General features: G+C 37.7%; 1 protein-coding gene across 3 annotated transcripts in view; it reads right to left on the bottom strand.

The window, feature by feature from the left end:
* The window catches only part of trim44 (tripartite motif containing 44), a 51,360-nt gene that overhangs the window by 28,411 nt on the left and 4,611 nt on the right, over window positions 1-18,338 (bottom strand). For 2 of the 3 annotated variants that reach the window (XM_024281886.2, XM_024281885.2), the window contains exons 3-4: window positions 16,789-16,866; window positions 6,745-7,035 (exon numbers count right to left, since the gene is read on the bottom strand). In XM_024281886.2, the coding sequence (XP_024137654.1) occupies window positions 6,745-7,035; window positions 16,789-16,866 (369 nt within the window). Of the gene's footprint in view, window positions 1-3,907; window positions 3,931-6,744; window positions 7,036-16,788; window positions 16,867-18,338 lie in introns of all 3 variants that reach the window. The other variant, XM_024281887.2, reaches the window with a different exon arrangement.

Below are 18,338 nucleotides of genomic sequence, written 5' to 3'. Positions count from 1 at the left end.
TTGTGAAAATCCTGATGCGGCCCGGCCTCAACTAGATTCTGTCTCCAGCGGCCCCCGGCTGATTTGAGCTTGAGACCCCTGGTTTAAGCGGTTTAGTCACCTATTAGAAGTGCTGGAAAATGCTACAAATTGCTCCTGATTCCTGTTAACTGAACAGGGTCTGTCAGGAAATCTTGATACAAACCCAAAGATTCTTTATCAAAGTTTATTATAAGTGTTGGAGTTTCATTTTTTGAAAAACTGGAAAGTGCCCCCATGTGGTTTCTCAGGAGGACACAAAAGATCGGATGTGTCCAGGTATCGAGAAATATCTCGTACATTAAAGAAAATGCTCTATCCCCATCTTTCATGAGCCTATTTAAACTCCCCATTATCTATAACGAGTGTTTTATCCGATACCTTTGACATAATATATACTGATCATAACAACCCTTCACCTCTTGTGTTCCAAATAGGAAGTACCTGGTGGTTCAAAGGAGGCCCAAATCCCATAGATTTTGAGTGAGAAATCAGAAAAATCATTCTTGCTCTGATACCTTTAATTTAACATCTTCCTTCTAATCCTATTTTTAGATACTGTTTCTTGATCACAAATTATTCAAGATATAAACTGACCAATCAGATGCCTCAGTAAAAGCATGTGGTGCCCTCTGGCCACACCTCGAAAGTTTGATTGACAGATTTCACACCCCTTCCACTGAAAGCTCACTCATGATTGGCGACAGTGGTTCCTCTAAAAACGAGATGATTTCTAAGGCCGTGGATCGTTGCTTAGGTGGCGATCCAATTCGATTCACAAATCAAGCTCAAGGATTCATGAACTGAACCAAAATTCTTACTTTTAATTCTTTAACATCGGAGCTCCACTGTTTATGCTCTTTAACATACTGTAACTTCTCAACCGTTAATACGATCAACGTAATTCCAGCAGATTTCTGAAGGAAAAAAGTGCTTTTCTCCTTCAGAAATCTGCTGGAATTAAGTTGATCATTTTAACAGTATGTTGAAGATTTTGTGTCCAAATGTCACGGGTGATGCCTCAAGTGTTAAAGGGCTGATGTAATGTCTGTTGCATATGTTTTTTTTTACTGGATGTATGAAAATTGAAATTATATGTATTACATCACCATCATTTATACCTTAAGTTAGTAAACATGCAGCCAAAACAAACCCTGGAAAAAAATAAAAGTTAAACAAGGAGGTGTGTGGATTAAAGCCAAAAAGTGAAATAAAATTTGCAATTCATGACATTAAAGGAAGCAGTAAAATGCTTAGCAGAGAGGAGTAAGAGAGATTTACATTCAGAAGAGAGTACATCTTGGCATGCATTGAGGAACTATGTTGAGAGGCATAAGGAAGGACGGGGGGTTCATATTGATGAGCTGGTCCAAAAAAGATGCATGTGGGTGCAGGTTTGAAGTCCCGTAGGGATTCCGAGCATACAGCAGCGATATGGGGCTCAGACAGAGGATTAGTGTTTCTGCTCCATAATCAATTTACTGTCTGGATCCCACTGCACATAACCCTAAACATCCACTTGTCGCTTGATCCCCTGAAATCTCTCTTTGCTTCTCCTCACTTTGCCCTATTCCAGCTTCGATTCACGCTTTTGTTTGATTCACCTTCAGAGAACTCTAATCTCTGTCGCTCAACAAACATGAAACGCTGCAGAAGAAACTTCAATTTCATTCTTCCACCATCTTCTTCAGGCTTTCCCTTCTCTGACAATTCTCTCCAATGTCATTTCACAGTACCCCCACAGATTGTGCACAGGCTGAATTTTTTAGCAAAATTAGGCACTTTGAGAGTAATTATACAGGCATGTGTTTGTTCCCTCCGGTGTGGAATCAACCACATCGAAGGGCAAATCATCTCAGCCTTGAGCCCAAACTGTGGTTACCATCTGCACCACAGCTCAGGGGGTCATAATACAGGCTCACCAATCAATAACATATTACATGTTGGTTATGAGCACCGCCTCCTGTTATGACTTCCCTGTGCTTATTAACAACACAGCCAATTCCCCCCAGAGAAGAAATGGAGCCCATTTCCCAAAAGCAGGCAGGAGAAAAAGCCATCAACAACACAAAATTAAAACCAAACTTTTTTTTTTCTCCATTCTTGGCAGGAAACAACCTTGTTTGTTTTAATCAACTCCACTGTATGCATCACAAGGCTATTTTTCTTTTGAACATCAAGCTTAACTAAAGTTGAGAGAAAATTGGGTCATTTTCCCTCAAGACAAATGCGGGGAAATGTACAGGAGGGCTCAGATGATCTTTTAACCCTTTAACACTGGAGCTGACACTGGCAACAGCATAAAACACACAGGGTTAAACTCTTCCACCATTTTTATACAAGTCTTGTTTTTATGCATTGTTTAGCTAGGGGTGCGTCTTATAAACAGATGTGACTTATATGTGATGTTTTAAACATATGTGGGCTCATCTGTTTATTATTTTCCTACTTAAGTGCTGGCCATCTAGCTGTTGTTTCCCAACAACAACCACTAGAGGGCACTGCAGGTGCAGTGTACTGACAGCAACACAGAAGAAGACATATCGTCCAACACAAACATGAAGGAGAATTTGATCGCTTTCCTCCTGAACTTTATGATATCTTCTTTTTTGCATTGAGACATTATTCTTGTTTTAATGTTTTCCCTCCTCGGACTAAACGAGTTGTCAAACTGGCTTAAAGAAACACGAAAGTACTGCGAAAAGTGTCATCATTCAGATTCAGCTCCTCTGCAGGAAAGGTTTAACTTTCCATTAAAAAAAAGGAGACTAGCTTGTAAATGAGATATACAGTCAATGCTTTCATGTAGCGATGAGGCCAAAAACTTGACAATAGCTCCTCCCACACGACATGGGACCATCTAATTTATAAACTAATTTATGGGCAAGCATCAAGCATTAAATTTCATGTATTTAAAAAAAAATGGCAGCAGCAATCTGACATGTAAATAGTATCCGATGTGACCACTTGGCGGATATGTTCAAAAGCCTAGCACTTTTCCACCAAAAGTGTGACCTATACTCCAGAGGGAATTATTGACAGGAGTCAGTGCTTGTTTTCCTCTCTGGTCACCAGGAGTTATCTCAAGAGTACTGAACACACTACATCTCACAGCCTCACTCAGTGCGAAGTACTGTTTGTGTCACCCTGCCAGCATTACTGAGCGTTTTTATCTGGACTGATCTATTTCATAGAGCGTCAACACGGCTGGTACAGCTCTGGCTTTAAAGGGTTAAGGAATGAAAGCGTGTCCGAACAGCTAATGTGTTGAAGAAAGCCTGTGTGCTCGAAGAGAATATTGAAGGTGGTTTCTCACTGATGCCTGATACAGATAAAGCTCAGACTGTATAATGCAGTACAGGAATGAACAAGACAGAAGCTGCAAAAACAACACAGGTGCTTTTGTTTTTAGAGTTCTCTTACACATGCCTGATGACACACCAACAGATTTATGATCACAAGAGTACATGATTAATATTAATTAAAAGAGCAACAGTTGAGCACACCACAAGGGGGTGTTACAACATGCACGCATTAGGAGCCTCATCCTGACAGATCCCATTTTCGGGGTCTTTCATAGGCTCAGGCAGACTGTCACCTCTGCTGCACCGATGTGACTCAGGGACATTTGGAGTCACAGCAAGCTCAATGTTGTGAGTTTGACAGACATTAGACCAGAAAACAGATGCATAAGTGTCAGTACACACACATTCATAAAGCAAAGAAACTCAAACTTCCAACATGCATGCTTTTGGAAATATGCAGTATAAATACTTGTTAGTCCCCTGGTATAAATTCCTGCAAGAACCCGAGGTATTGAAAGGCCCTCAGAGGCAGCTGACCTATCTTGCTATAAAAAGGTGAATATGAATCACACTGGCAGTCTTACCTTGGTCTGGCCTCAATGTTGTGCTGAAAACAAGGACAGAGAGAGGGAGGGGATGTGAGAAGGACGGAGAGGTTTAAACATTTCAGATCGTTGCACAGATGTGGTGGTCACTGGGAGGAAAGCAGGTAAATCGTTAAATTAACATCAACATTAACTGATGTTTAAACCTGAACAATTCAGTTTCAATTTCATCCACCAGTTGTGCTCATGAGCTTTATGAAAGAATCATCGAGTTAGGGACCTAATGAGCTGTAAACGCAATCACATTCTCACTAATCCTATAGCACAATGGTGGGTGGGCTTCAATGACTGCAAATATGAGGACTAACAAACTCACAAAAATTGATAACACATACACAAAAATACTTGTTAGAACAGCAACTTAGAGATACACTTCCATCCAACATTCTAATCATAAACTCCACATCCCCAAAGTCACCCATACCTCTGAGGTATGAATTATTTTGGGCTGCACTGTACACCAAATTGATTTATTCCCTTAGGGTGCGAGTACTTTTGAGGACACATCATCACATTCTCAATAACCTAAATATACAACTGAGGACTCTGTGGATCCACAGGTAAGATCTGACATGTGTGCAGCGGTCTGTAAACAAGCTCCTTACTCCTACATAACAACCTGACGATTGGCCATACATTTCCAGACATGTTCTAATACATTCTCCAATATTAACTTACATTCAATTAGTGTCACTTTGAACTCAGCCACCATGGATTTCTTGGCAAAAAGCAATCTGTACATGAGTTACTACCAAATACTACAGCCTCTTCAGTCAAGCCCAGCGGGGAACACTCACACCTCCTGTTTTGATGGTGGAGCAAAAATATAACCAGAGACAAATGGACCGAGGGGGTATTTTCATGTAGGGCCTATCAGCAGTAAAAAGCCTTCCTGGTATGTTTAAATGAGACCTGCAGGAATATCTCCTTCTCGTCAGTGTGAAGGCATAAAATGCAGTGATATTGGTGATGACATCCTCACAATTGATAAGAATACACACCATTTCCTTTGGCTTTAGAACAACATACATATGGAACAGAGTGAGGTAGATGGAGTAAACTGGTCATTATTCACAGCAAAACAACAACAAACAAGCTTTTATTACACCTGTTCTTATAGTTGAGTATAGAGTAAGTTTGATTATGTTTAACTGGGCTAAGAAACTAAATATTATTAACTTGACTTAATTTTGCAAAAACATTTTTAAAATCCTCCATCTTTACTTTAGAGTCCATGTAGGGTGGCATGGATCTATTAAGGACACTGGAGGTCAGAAATGATCCAGTCATCACTTTCTTTCCACCTTTCTTTCCCAGATTTATAACAAACCCAGAAATGTGCTGCAGTTCCTCAAAAGACCACTGGAGGGTGGTTTCAAAGTGGGGGAATTTCCTGTTGACTTATTTAATGCAACTGCAGCCTGGTGACAAAACTTTAATTTCTATACACTTTAACTTTTTTTTAAAATCAAGTGTTTTAATTTCATTGCAGCTCAAATTTGAAGAACTTCAGAGATGTGTATTTTTTTAATTCACAGGTAGATGGACCCATAGATGGACTCAAAAAGTGTTGCTAATCACCCATTTTCACAACGTTAAAGTGGGAAGAGTCAACTCCAATTTACCCAACCCAGTTTAGGCTTCATTTGAACCATTTAGAACTCTGTAATTCCAAGAATCAATGGTCCAGTGTATCGGTCAATGATCACAACTTTTACATTTTTATTGACCACATATTACTAGTTTTCCTCTGCCTTATTTTTTTTAAGGAATGCTTTGAAGCTAGCCTGTTTTTCTGTTAAGTTTGTTTCCTGTTTATGAAGCTAACAGGATTAAATTAATGGTTAAACTCCAAGAATTTTGTCATTAAATGATTTCTAGAAATTGGCTTTCAACTGGTGAGATGCTTTGAGTTTTTCTTATTGTGAAATTGTCTGTTTTAATTGTAATTGAGAGGATAACCGATTAAATCTAAGTTCATTAAAGAACGCTATCTTGTTGCCCACAAGCATAAGTGGTGCTTAAATGTGTTTAGACAATGAAAAGAGTTCTTTTTTTTTCTAAAGATCAAATTATTGCAATAAAAGCTCAAGACAAATAAAAAGAAACAAACAAACCACTCAACTACATTAAACAGTGAGCAGATCAAGGCAATTGTATCTGTTTTCCAAGAATCCTCTTAAAATGTTTCTAACTGCTCGTAAACTTACCCAGGTTGGTTATTTGTTAAAAACAAATATGCTTTCAACCAGTTTTTCAGAACAAACGAGACCAAGAACAGAATGATAAATGATTTAGAGATTTTAGAGTTAGGATCTGTCAGGGCTGGTAATATATATATGTGTGTGTAATTATTTCTGCTGTTATTCAGTTTATATTTTCTGTTTGAAATGTAATTTCAAATGTATGACATTATTTTTTCAATTAAAATCTGTATAGAGGCTTAAAAAATACAAACTGATAAAACTAAAAAAGTGGGAACTAACATGGAGAAATCAAAAATATAAAAACTGAAAGTGCGTTTGAGATGTAAAACCTTTAGTGTTTTCATTTTTTTTATTTTAAGTGAAACTGTAATGTGCTTCAAAACATGGCCTTTTGAAGCACTGCTGCTAGTGTAAAGTTTAATTATATAAATGATTAATAACAAATGTTGTCTAAATCCTAAAAGCTTAAATGTAAAACTAAATATAACATTTAAAGTTGAATCGAAAGTCAAATGGACCTGATCTCTTCTTGTAGTGTTTTGTATTTTTGTACCAAATGTTTAAAAAACTTAAATTAGGGTTGTTCAGAAGGAGAATAGATCCACTCACCAGCATTCTGGCTGGTCCAGCTACTGCTGCAAGGACCTCTGCAGGTCCCATGGGTTGGTCCACAGATTCGGCCTGTTCCAGCAGGCACAGCTGGTGTGTGATGTTGTCCATTTCCTCTTGCAGTTTCTCGGTTTCTGAAGTGATCTCTGCGATTTTTTCAGCAGCAGATGCTGTCAGAAAGGCTTCCTTGAGGTCCACTAAGTGAAGGGTCCTCCTCTCCTCCAGATGTACCAAGTTCCGAAGTTCATCAAACTGACTGTTGACATACTCTTCAAGCTCATCTTTGGAGATCTAAAAGATCCAGAACGTGCAAGAGATAGAAGACAAAAGAGAAAATTATTCTATTGCTCAATTTATAGATTTTTTTGTTTTTTTATTTAAAGGGCCAATACTATGATTTTCTTAAGCCTTTCAGAGTAAACTATATCCACATATATGATCATACATTACCTTTGGCACACTAAAGAACAAATTATTTGTGAAATATGACTTATTTTCATGAGTTTTTTTCCTACGCGGAAATAAGACTCCTCAAACTCCGAAGCACCGCTTTTTGCTGCTTGTGGGCGCCGCACATTTCATGACATCATCCTATATCCGGCATCAGCACCGTGTCTGTTTCACCCACAAAAACAAATAATATCCGAACTCTTGCAAAAGTGAATGCGATGCCATATATCTGCTTTTGGTAGTCATGGCTACACTGGTTCTAGCAATGGCTGGGGCTAGTGGCTGAGCTAGCTGAGTGGCAAATTAGCAGCTGAGCACCACTAAATGAGCAGCAAACATAGCGGTTGAGTACCGCTAGCTGAATGGCAAAGTTAGCGGCTGACCACCACTAGCTGAGCAGCGAAGTTAGCGGCTGACTACTGAGAGCTGAAGAGTAAAGTTAGCGGCTGACCACCAATAGCTGAGAGGCAAAGTTAGCAACTGATCACAACTAGCTGAGCGATAAAGTTAGCGGCCGATCCCCGTCAGCTGAGCAGCAAAGCTAGAGGCAAAATTAGCGACTGATCACCACTAGCTAAGGGGCAAAGCTAGTGGCCGATCACCGCTAGCTGAGTGTTGAAGTTAGCGGCCAAGAGGCAAAGTTAGCAGATGCATAGCGGAGAAATTGGGCGTTTGTGTTAGCCTGGGGGCAGTTCTGGCAGTGGAGACTCTTCATGAAAGGGGCTGTTCTCAATTAGTGACATCAGCTTGTAAGAACCAGGTCATTTTTGTGGGTTTAGGAGAGGCTAGTGCTCAGAGCGCAGTTTTATAGAGAACTCAGAAATGCTTAAAGAAAAAAAAAAAAGAATTGAGTGAACGGATTAAAATACCCAATACCCAATTCTGAGCTGCAGAACTCGAGCACATTTCCCTTGAGATGAGACCTTCACAGTCTCTCAGTCAAAACAACGAAGAAGAACCGTTACGTGGCCTTAAACTTGTTCCTAAGCAGTGATGTAGCACTGATTCTGCTAAAAAAAAAAAATGAAATAAAATAAAAAAAATATATACATTTTTTCATTTTTAATTTTTGATCCTTTTCTTTTCAACTTATTATTTATTATATAATTAACCATTTTTATGAATACAATCTGCACAAATTGTATTTTTTTTATTAGAATATTTTTATTTTTTTTCTCCATAAACTAATGAAGATAATTTTTACTTATTATTTTTATATTTTTTAACAATAATTATTTGATTAATACAATCTGCATTAATTGTCTTGATCTTTACTGCATTAGCAAATGAAGATTATTTAATTATTAATTTTTGTATTATCATAATTCATGCACAAAGTGTCTTTTTTTTCAATGAGAATATTCGATTATTGTTTATGTAATATGCAGTAATGATTACTGAAAAGTTTACAATCACTATGGTAATAGTTTACTTTACTGATTAATATAAATGATTTGTTGTGGATGCTTTGAAACTTGATTACATTAATGATATGAATGATCCTTAATAGCCTGATTTTATTAATATTTGATATTAAGTCCTGAACCGGATATTGATAATTCATGTAGAGAAAATGGTATGGTCGAGTCGGGGTGGGATTATATAAGTTTGCTTCCTTCCACTCCCTTTCAAGCGATCTACTTGTGATTTATTAAGTGATATGTTATGTATGTATTATGACCTGATTGCTTGAAATAAACCATTTCATTCATTCATTCATTCAAAATACCACTTGGGAATTGTTTATAGTCAGAAACAAAGATTATAATACACTTAGAAGCTCAAAAAGTTGAATTTGCATGTTAAAGGCCCTGTAATAGATATGGTATGAAAACATATAACTGCCCTTCCACAGGTCACTGTACCTAATTAATAGCATGAAAAAGCAATGCATTTCATCAGCAGATGTGAACTCCCTTCTAAATTTAAGCCATCTGTTCGGCTTTCAAGACGGCTGATCTGCTCACCAAGATACCTTTTTTAATTCCCCACTCGGTTCCCAAGCTTCACTTTAGCCACGACTCATTACGTTAAAACACCTCAATAAACAAACTCCTCTCCAAGAAGTCCTTCCCATGCAAATGGCTCCCCCTCAAATGAAATACCTAATAACTGCTTCAATATGCACACATCAGCTGCTCGGACTCCCTTCATCCCTGGAGCAGGATTTCACTTTTACTTCCATCCATTTCATCTCGTCGCTCTTAGCTTTCCTCTCCTCAGTGAAGCAAGGAATCATCATCTTTACAAAGGTTGGCAGAGCAGCTGCCCTAAAGGACGCAGAGTTTTATCATGTATTTGCAGTTTCGGCACAAGCAATCAGATTCTCTAAATTGCACATTAAACCAGGCAGAAGAGATAACGCTTTTAATCTGCATCTCTATTAGTATGAGGCCAAGAAAACATGGATATCAATCGCCATCAATGAGACAGAGGGAGTTACTAAATATCTGTATTAGACGGGATATATTTCCTTCTCTTGTGTCTGATAAATGAGGAGCAATTGTGCCAGAAATGGCATGTTTAAAGACTCAGTTCAATGAAAATTGTGTTTTTGATGTTTTAAACAGGATCTTGTGGCATTTTTTTGATGATTAAGAACATACTTTAGAAAACTTGATCTTAAAATTGCATGTTGGAGTATTTCTTTGTTACTATCCACTCTGATACATCCTTTTGTAGATGACTAGATTTATATATACCTTTGTTTTTGTTTTCTAAGCTGTCATTTGGTTCAAAACTATTTAGCTGGATAGCTCCAATATTGCTTGCCATTTTTGTTGCACTGGTAATGTTAGGTTGGAGGTGTAAGCTAGCAGTAGAGCGTGTAAACTCTCCCGCATGTCAACTCCTCGCTACGATACACCCTTGCTCTGCACCAGTGGCCCCGCCCACAAATAGCAGGTGAATTTCTAATGAACACCTGCAGCTCTGCAGAAACTGTGTCCTTGGAAATGACATAGGTTTTTGGTTTGAGCTAAAATTATGTTTAAAAAACAGAAAGAAGAAGATTTTTTAACTTCTTGTCTTGACACATTAATATTAAAATTGTAGGAGTGGAGAGAAGAGTAGTATTTTTGTAAAAATGTAGTAACTCAGCAAGGCTAAATTGAAATGTCTTCCAACATAATTGCTTTAGGCTAATTAGAATTTCTGTATGAATGGTTTCAGACTGCAGAAGCAGGAATTCATATCAGAATATAAAAATAAAATCCTTAAGTAGACAAAAAAACCCCATTATAATAAATTATTTAAAAAATGTAATTCTTTTCTTGACAGTCAGATTATTTAATTATATTTAGAATATCTATAAACTCAATCAGTGGCTCTAATAACTTAATTAATCGGACAACTGTAGGAATTAGCAGTATACTAGAAGTATGAAAGTATGATTAAAAGTGGAGCTAAGAGGCTGCTTTTTTTATTAAAAACTTAAAAACTTGTACTAAAATTTGCTACTATCTTGGAGTTTAACAAAAACAATTATGAAAATGATCAAGAAAGTAGCCTAAAAGTCATTGTTTTCATATCCCATAATGCTTTCATTCCATCCCCTGAACATTTCTCTCAGTCCTCTACATCAATCTCCATGTAATATTTGGCAGAGGCAAGGTAGGATTTAGATTTCCTGTATAGTATGGGCTCTCACTCATTGCCTCATTCAGTCTGAAAATTTGTCCAAGCTGCAAAAAAATGCGCATTCATGCACACTAATCTTCATTTGCATGGCTGGAAGCTGAGGCCATAAAAAAAAGGCCTCAGGAGAGCCAGAAGAACATGCTTACACTGGCAAAGATGCTGTAAGGATGGACAAAGAACAACAAAAGAATAAAAGCCCTGGCTGGATGTCAGGGCTAGCATTTCTTAAAGTCTTTTTTTGTGAGCAGAAGTAGGACATTAAAAATAAATGCACAAATTACTTTTTCATAATGGTAATAGCAGCTGGCATCAGTGTGTTACTAAAACTAGAATCCTACCTATTGCAAGATGGTCACAGGAAATGACTTTAAATTTGTTGAAGAATTTATGATCAACTCTAACAAAGGGTTAAAAATGTTGATGTAGAATCTACAGAGCCAAAGGCGTGACATTCCAAAAAATATGTTGAAAAATTAGCATTTTGTGCACATGAATTAGCATTTTGTGCATATGACTTAGCATTTTGCACACACAAGTTAGCATTTTGTGCACCCAGCTTATTTTGTGCACACAAACTAGAAGTTTGTACCCACAAATCAGCATTCTGTGCACACAAATTAGAAGTTTCTACACACAAATTAACATTCTGTGCACAGAAATTAGTATTCTGTACACACGAATTAGCATTTTGTGCACAGAAATTAGCATTCTTTGCACACAAATTAGTATTCTGTGCACACAGATTGGCAATCCCTGCAGACGAATTAGCATTCTGTGCGCACAAATTAGTAATCCGTGCACACAAGATAGTATTCTGTGCACACAAATCAGTATTCTGTGCACACAAATTAGCATTCTGTGCACACAAATTAGTGTCCTGTGCAAACAAACTAGCAGTCTATATATAGAAATTAGCTTTTTGTGGTCATAAATTAGATTTTTTAAGCACTAATTAGCATTTAGTGCAGACAAGTTTGCATTTTTTGGGCAACAATTTAGCATTTTTTCACACAATTTGGCATTTTACGCAAACAAATTAGAATTTTGTGTCGACAAAAATACTAAATTGTACACACAAAATGCTAATTTGAGAACACAAAGAATATTTTTTGTGGCCACAAATTAAAAATTTGATAGAACAAATTATTGTTGTAATGTCATGTCCAGGGTTCCTTAAGAATCAGACCCTCAAGATATAAAAATGTTAAGAATCAATGATACTTATATGACCACATGTTGGGAGAGTGCAATAAAAATGTCAGAGATGGGCAAATTAGCAAAAGTATAGGACCGCTTTTTTCAGAAAAATGAATAATATGTTGTTAATCCTAGAACTAATGAATTTATTTATTTATTTATTTTTAGATAGTCAGCATTTGATGTGTCATTACAAAAAACCCCACAAACTTTCATTTACAATTGTAGTAAAATTGCGTCAACAAAGAGAGGAAAAGTTGAAAATAATGACACTATTCTTCTGTCCGAGAATTAAAAATGGGTATTTGAAAAGCATATCAAATGACAAAATCACCAATTTAAGCGGAGTTCACCCCTTCATTAAAGTCGCTGCAGCAGATCACACTGTGCTTCTCTGCCCATCCAACAGAGACTGTCATTCGGAAATGTAATAATCTTTGGAAAACACCAAAGAAGACACGACACTCAGACGATTAGTTCCTGCTGTCATCTGGTTTTCTCTGTAAAACCACAAACAAAATTAATCTTGTGTCCAGGAACATTGCTTCAGAAAGCTTTCCACTACATGCTTCAAAGCTTTCTGTTCTTTCTGGAAAAAAAGCAAAGGATAATGGCTCACCTGAGTAGCAGTAGAAAATCTAACAATTTACAACTCATTCTTCATTAAAATTCACATGCACCCAATCAGCAGGTTGAGTTTTTTTTTGGGTTGTAGGGTCTTGTGGAGGGTTGTAGGTAGGAGCAGCCGCTTTAAGGTGTGTCTAAAGAGGAGTGCACGTGTGTCTTGCATTTCCCTTGAGGCTCATTGAAAATGGATCGTACTATTGTTACGGGTGAAGTAAGTGAATCATGGGTTGTGTCCGAATTCGACCCCCAATCAATATATAGTGCGTTTGCCATTTTCGATTGTTGTCCGAATCTACTAATTCCAAAATCCAGTGCACTCGAAATTTCCCAGAAGTCTTTGTGAAAATCTAGCATGCATCGATGGTCACTAAATCAGCAAATATTGACCACAATGCATTGCGGTAGAAACATTTCGAACAAAAAAAACTGTTTAAATGTAACATTTGAATAAACCATCCACATTTTCACCTAAAATGTTCGTATTAATTCAATTTTTTAAATCGGTTATATCCGGTGTTTAGAAAGACGAAAGAAAAGCAGTGACCATCGTGTCCGAATTACCTTTAAAATCCAGGGCACTAGATAGTCCCGCACTATATAGTTTTTTAGTAGTTAGGGGTTGGGGGGGAATTTGGACAGAACCATGAAGTATTCATAAGCTAAGTAAGTTGCACTTGTGATGTAGAGATGATACTGTCGTATGACGCCCTTATTCCACTCCAATCCTTCATAAAGCATTAGTCCCAGCTGCCCTTACAGATAGTAAAAAAATTGGTAAACCTGCAGGGTGTACGCACTTATCACGTCGGCTCCTAGAACAGTCTGCAAGATTTGGTGGGGGATCAAAAAACAAAAAGGGTAATTATTATTGATCTATTTACATGTGTGTGTGGAAGTATGTATATATATTTTCTAATCAATTCATGACTAAATATCCTTAGTTTGATATATTTACATACAGCATAGGTCTCAAACTCTAGACCTCAAGGACCAGTTTACTACATGATTTCCAACTAACTTGCCATTGAAGTTCCTTATTAGCAAAACATACCTGATCCAAATGATCAGCAATAGATGAGCAGGGTTTCTTAAAAACCAGCAGGATGCCGGCCTTTGAGGCCTGCATGGAGTCTGAGACCCATGATATACCGGTATATGTTTTTGTCGTTTGTCTTTTTAAGTTTTATTTTTGTTTTGATTGCTTAAAAAATTAAACAAATTCTAGATCCAAATTCAAACATCCAGACAACATGCCTGCATCTCATCCAGCTCACCCTTATGCTATGTTCTCACTGGGTATCTGTGGTACGTCCAAGAACATGCTTTTAGCGTGTGGTGTTTACATTGGTCTGTCCGTACCTGATACTTACATGTATTTACAGTTAGAAGAGCCTTGGTTCAAAATATTGAAGTGGTGTAAATCTCACAAATTTAGCTCCAGGCTTTTTTCCTTTCACAGTTTATTCCAATTTATGAAAGACTTGGAGTCATATAATTTCAGCTGGGCACAAACCTCAAGTATTAATATCTCCTTAGTGATACATTTTCAAACGGTTTGCATTTCCGTAAATTTAAAAGGACACAACTATCACGTCACCATCAAATCAAAGACCACGAATGGTAAAAAAATCCACTGGTTTAACTTTCAACGTGCATTGCATGTTTTGTACGTAGAGCCCGAAACTCGACTTGAAAACTTGTGTAACAATCTATGGACACAATATTTTCATAAATAGATGCCCAAAACATGCATTTACTAAAACTTTTCACTAAAAGTAGTCCCTTGAACGTGCGTTGCTGAGGCCAGTGTGAACGTAGTTAGACTCACCCTTGTGTGTTGTAAGTGTTCGCAATACTTTTGCCCGCAGCATACCTATAGAAAAAAATGTATCAACTCTATGAGTTCACTGAGCAATCTATGACCTTGCTATTCTGTGCCTCGTACAAGTTAGCCCTTTTTTGCCCTCAGATAGCCAATTGAAAGGGTAGTTGTAACTAACCCAACAGACTAGCTATTTTTTCTTCATAAAAAAATGCTTTTCCATTCCCTTTGGAGAATGACAACAGCCTTTGAGATATTTTCAATCCCATCGCCTACAGCAAAGAGCCCAATCAAGCAGGCTGTATTAAATCAGCTCATTTGAGAGTGTTGCATCTTACCGCTTCACTACCCCCTACAAGAAATTCTGAGCTCCTCCCCGATGAAGTCTTTCAGGACATCAATAACATGCAGTTTGACCTCCGCCGGCTCCCCCTCTCTATGCCTTTGCTTTACCCACACACACACATTGGGATACCTCCTCAGCAGGAGTAGTCAATCTGCTTGTTGCCTGTCATGCATAACAAGAAGCACTGACATTTGAAAGAGCACAAAGGACGTATAATGCTCTCTAAAAGTGTCATGCGAGTTGCTTTTTGCCTAAAATACTGTGACCTGGAAAAACATTGGTGCAAGATAGAAAGTGCAGGAAGCCCCTAATGCAGAGCTGATATTTCAGTTTGACAACACACCTGAACTCGAGGGGGGTGGGGGGTGTCCTGGCTGTCACAAATACCAGCATCTGTCACAGGCCAGTCAAATTAACCTTTTACTGTGCTAGAGTCACATCTCTGCAGGTATTCTCTATTCTCTCCAAAGGTGAAAATGGGCAACGGAGGGGGTGGTGTTACTCAGCAGCCGTTGCCACTTTCATTGGTAGATTGCTAAGGCCACAGTTGAACATTCCTGATCCTGCCTTTCACCGCTCCACCTCTCACTGCACAACCTCCAAACTGCAGGCAGTCAGGTTTGATTTGCAAAGGCAGAACATGCTCCAGACTACAGCGTTTGTAATGAAAATACAGAAACTGTTTTCATGCTCGACTTGTCATGAAAATTCCGTTTGAGCTGCATTTGTTGTGGTTGACATCAAGAGAAATGCGACTGCGTGAGAAATGCACAAGGTGCCCTGGTTTACAGACGGCAACCTGAAGGAGTTTTGAATACAGAAAAGCAATGTCATTGCGTGATATTGATGACAAGGACAATCAGAGTCAAAGATGGAAAGTTCTCCTTTTCATTCTTTAATAATTACTCTTGAATTGTATTTTGAACGAGATTCAAGAATTGCTTCTATTAAAAAGAAGGTAACCTATTAAAATTTATTAAAGTTAAGGAGAAATTGGGTATTATATTCAGTATTCTGCATAGATTTGATTGATTTTAACTCTTCAGTGCAGTGTATTAAAAATATATCAAATTGTTTAAAAATCTCACTATTGGAAAGGCAATAACTAACACAACATATGGTATTTTATACTTAAGATCTGTGATCTGCAAATAAAAGTCAGTTTCTTTAATTGTTAAGGTTATAGTGGAAAATAATCTACGGGGATTATGTATTTTTGTGATTTCTGTGCCAATCCCTTTTTTCCAAAATAGACATCTGCTTTCTGACAGATGGCTGACCCAAAAAAAGTAACATCAGTTGAAACCTAAAAATAAATCGAATCATGTTGTGCTTGAATTAAAAAAATACCTGCAAAGCCAAATGCGGCAGACGTGCGTGTGTGTAGTAATTTGACATCGTGTATACGACATGTAGACTTTTTCTGGATCCTGTTCTCCAAATATCTGTCAAAATTCTGTCACGGTCTTCTGCTTTGACTGCTAATATAAAAAAGCGAATGACTACTTATTTAGGCATCCTGTGGTGACTTGATATCAGTGTTTAACAGAGGTTTTAAATAATAAAAATAGGTATTGGTGTCTCTTCTTAAAGTCTGATCATCTTTTGAGCAATTTAAAAGCAGAGAACTCTCTGTTTACATGCTTTCCCACGAGCTTAAACCCCAAACTTAACATTAGCGGTGCAACGAAAATGGCGAGCAATATCAGAGTCATCTAGCCGTAGAGTTTGGAACCAGATACAAGCTCGGATGAGGAAAACTAAAGATCTAAAGAAAATATAAGTTTTTATTTCTACTCACAGACTATCACGTTTTTCCACAGTTCTTCATTTCATTTTTATTTGGAGCGCTGCACATAAATAGAAGTCTTTCCGTGTGCAGGTTAACTGGCTCTCTGGTCTGTATTACCTTTGATAACAGTCAAAAGAAAGTTGTGATTACAGAGCGGTTGCTTGCACTCACGTCTGGGCTGGTCCACTTGATCTTGATCCTTTCTGCCATCTGCTGCGTATATCCCAACAGGTCAGAACCCTGCCGGCTCTGCAGAGACACACAAGACACAAACACGACAGAGAAATCCCCAAATGAAAAGCCTGCATCCAGACACGGATCTCCTCATTGGAGCTTCAGCAAAAATACAAAAAAACAGCTGGAATTTGTTAGCATCCTCTTAATGAAACTGATGACACAAATGAGAAGACTTGGTGCCATGACAAGGCTTTGCTTCCGAGTCTACCCAAATGCTGTTAATTTAGTCACCAGTTTTTTTCTTCCATATTTTTCATGATACGGGCATTTTCATGTTTAAACCAGAAACTTTCAGTAAGCAGTAATTAGTAGAGGTGTAGGAAAAAAAAAATACTTTGCGATTCATTGCGATATTTCGTTTGGCGATACTTGTATCGGTTTAAAATGTTGACAATACAATATTTAATTAATTATTTATGAGCAAACGTAGTTCAGTGTCCTACTTTTGTTTTCCACCTAAACCTTCGGCCACTTTTTGGCAGAACAGCACACTGAGCCTCTTTGAACAGCTCCACACCGCGACCAACATCAGGATCTCGCGAGAAGCAGCTTGTGTTAAATGTTCAGTCAGCCTCGCGGTTTTTGTTGTTATGAGACATGTACTGCTGAGTTTTCATTTGGGATGGGTATTGACTGTAACTCTGCACCACGTTGCTGCCAGGATCATATAAAATTGTGAATTGTGATGCTTTGGAGCAGCTCAAGGATGAAAGAAGCTGCACAGCAGGTCATGCACGGAGCCTCCGACAAAATACTTATAGGTTAAGGAACATTCATTCTGGTTTTTTTTTTTCTTTATGCTGACAAATATTTGTTGTGGAAATAAGACAATGTTTATTGTTGCCTTTAAGAGAAAATATGTCTAAATCTACCAAAAGAAAAGCCCTATTAATGTGCTTGGGTAAAAGCAACTTGTAGCCAATATGAGATACAGTACAACTGCAGTTCCTACTATTGTGATGATTAACTAAAAATAATTTTTTTACATTTATTAACAAGAAAGGTGTATTAATATTAAGGTAAAGTTTTTTCTGAGTCATACTCTTTGGAAAAAAAATAATAATAAATTGTTCTGGTGCAGCTGTGGGACATATCGTGATACCTTTCTTATCTTGAGACGTGTGTCGCGATATATCACCAGATTCTTGTCATTATACACCCGTAGTTTTGTCTGAGTCTGTATGAGTCCTCGTTTTTATTACAACCAATCAGGAGTGAGCTTGTTGGAAGGCCACACCCCCACCACTTGTCAAACGTTTCAACTTTTCGACGTGAAACCCTAACTTTTATTGAGACAGCTGACTGGCCAATTTTTAACTTGAACTACAGAAAGAAGGATTAGCAAGAACATGTTTAAAATAGTAGCAAAGTAAGACTGGTTATTCTGACAAAAATAATGACTGAGTATAGCTGTTTATTTATCAATAGAATGATATGGGATTTTGGCTTCTTGGAGCCAGCGTATACTTCCTTCTTTGAAAACC

The sequence above is a fragment of the Oryzias melastigma genome, linkage group LG6 (assembly GCF_002922805.2).
Source record: "Oryzias melastigma strain HK-1 linkage group LG6, ASM292280v2, whole genome shotgun sequence".
In the NCBI taxonomy this organism is placed as follows: Eukaryota; Metazoa; Chordata; class Actinopteri; order Beloniformes; family Adrianichthyidae; genus Oryzias; species Oryzias melastigma.
Note: the sequence above shows the minus strand (reverse complement) of the source record. Positions and strands in the feature narration are given on the sequence as shown.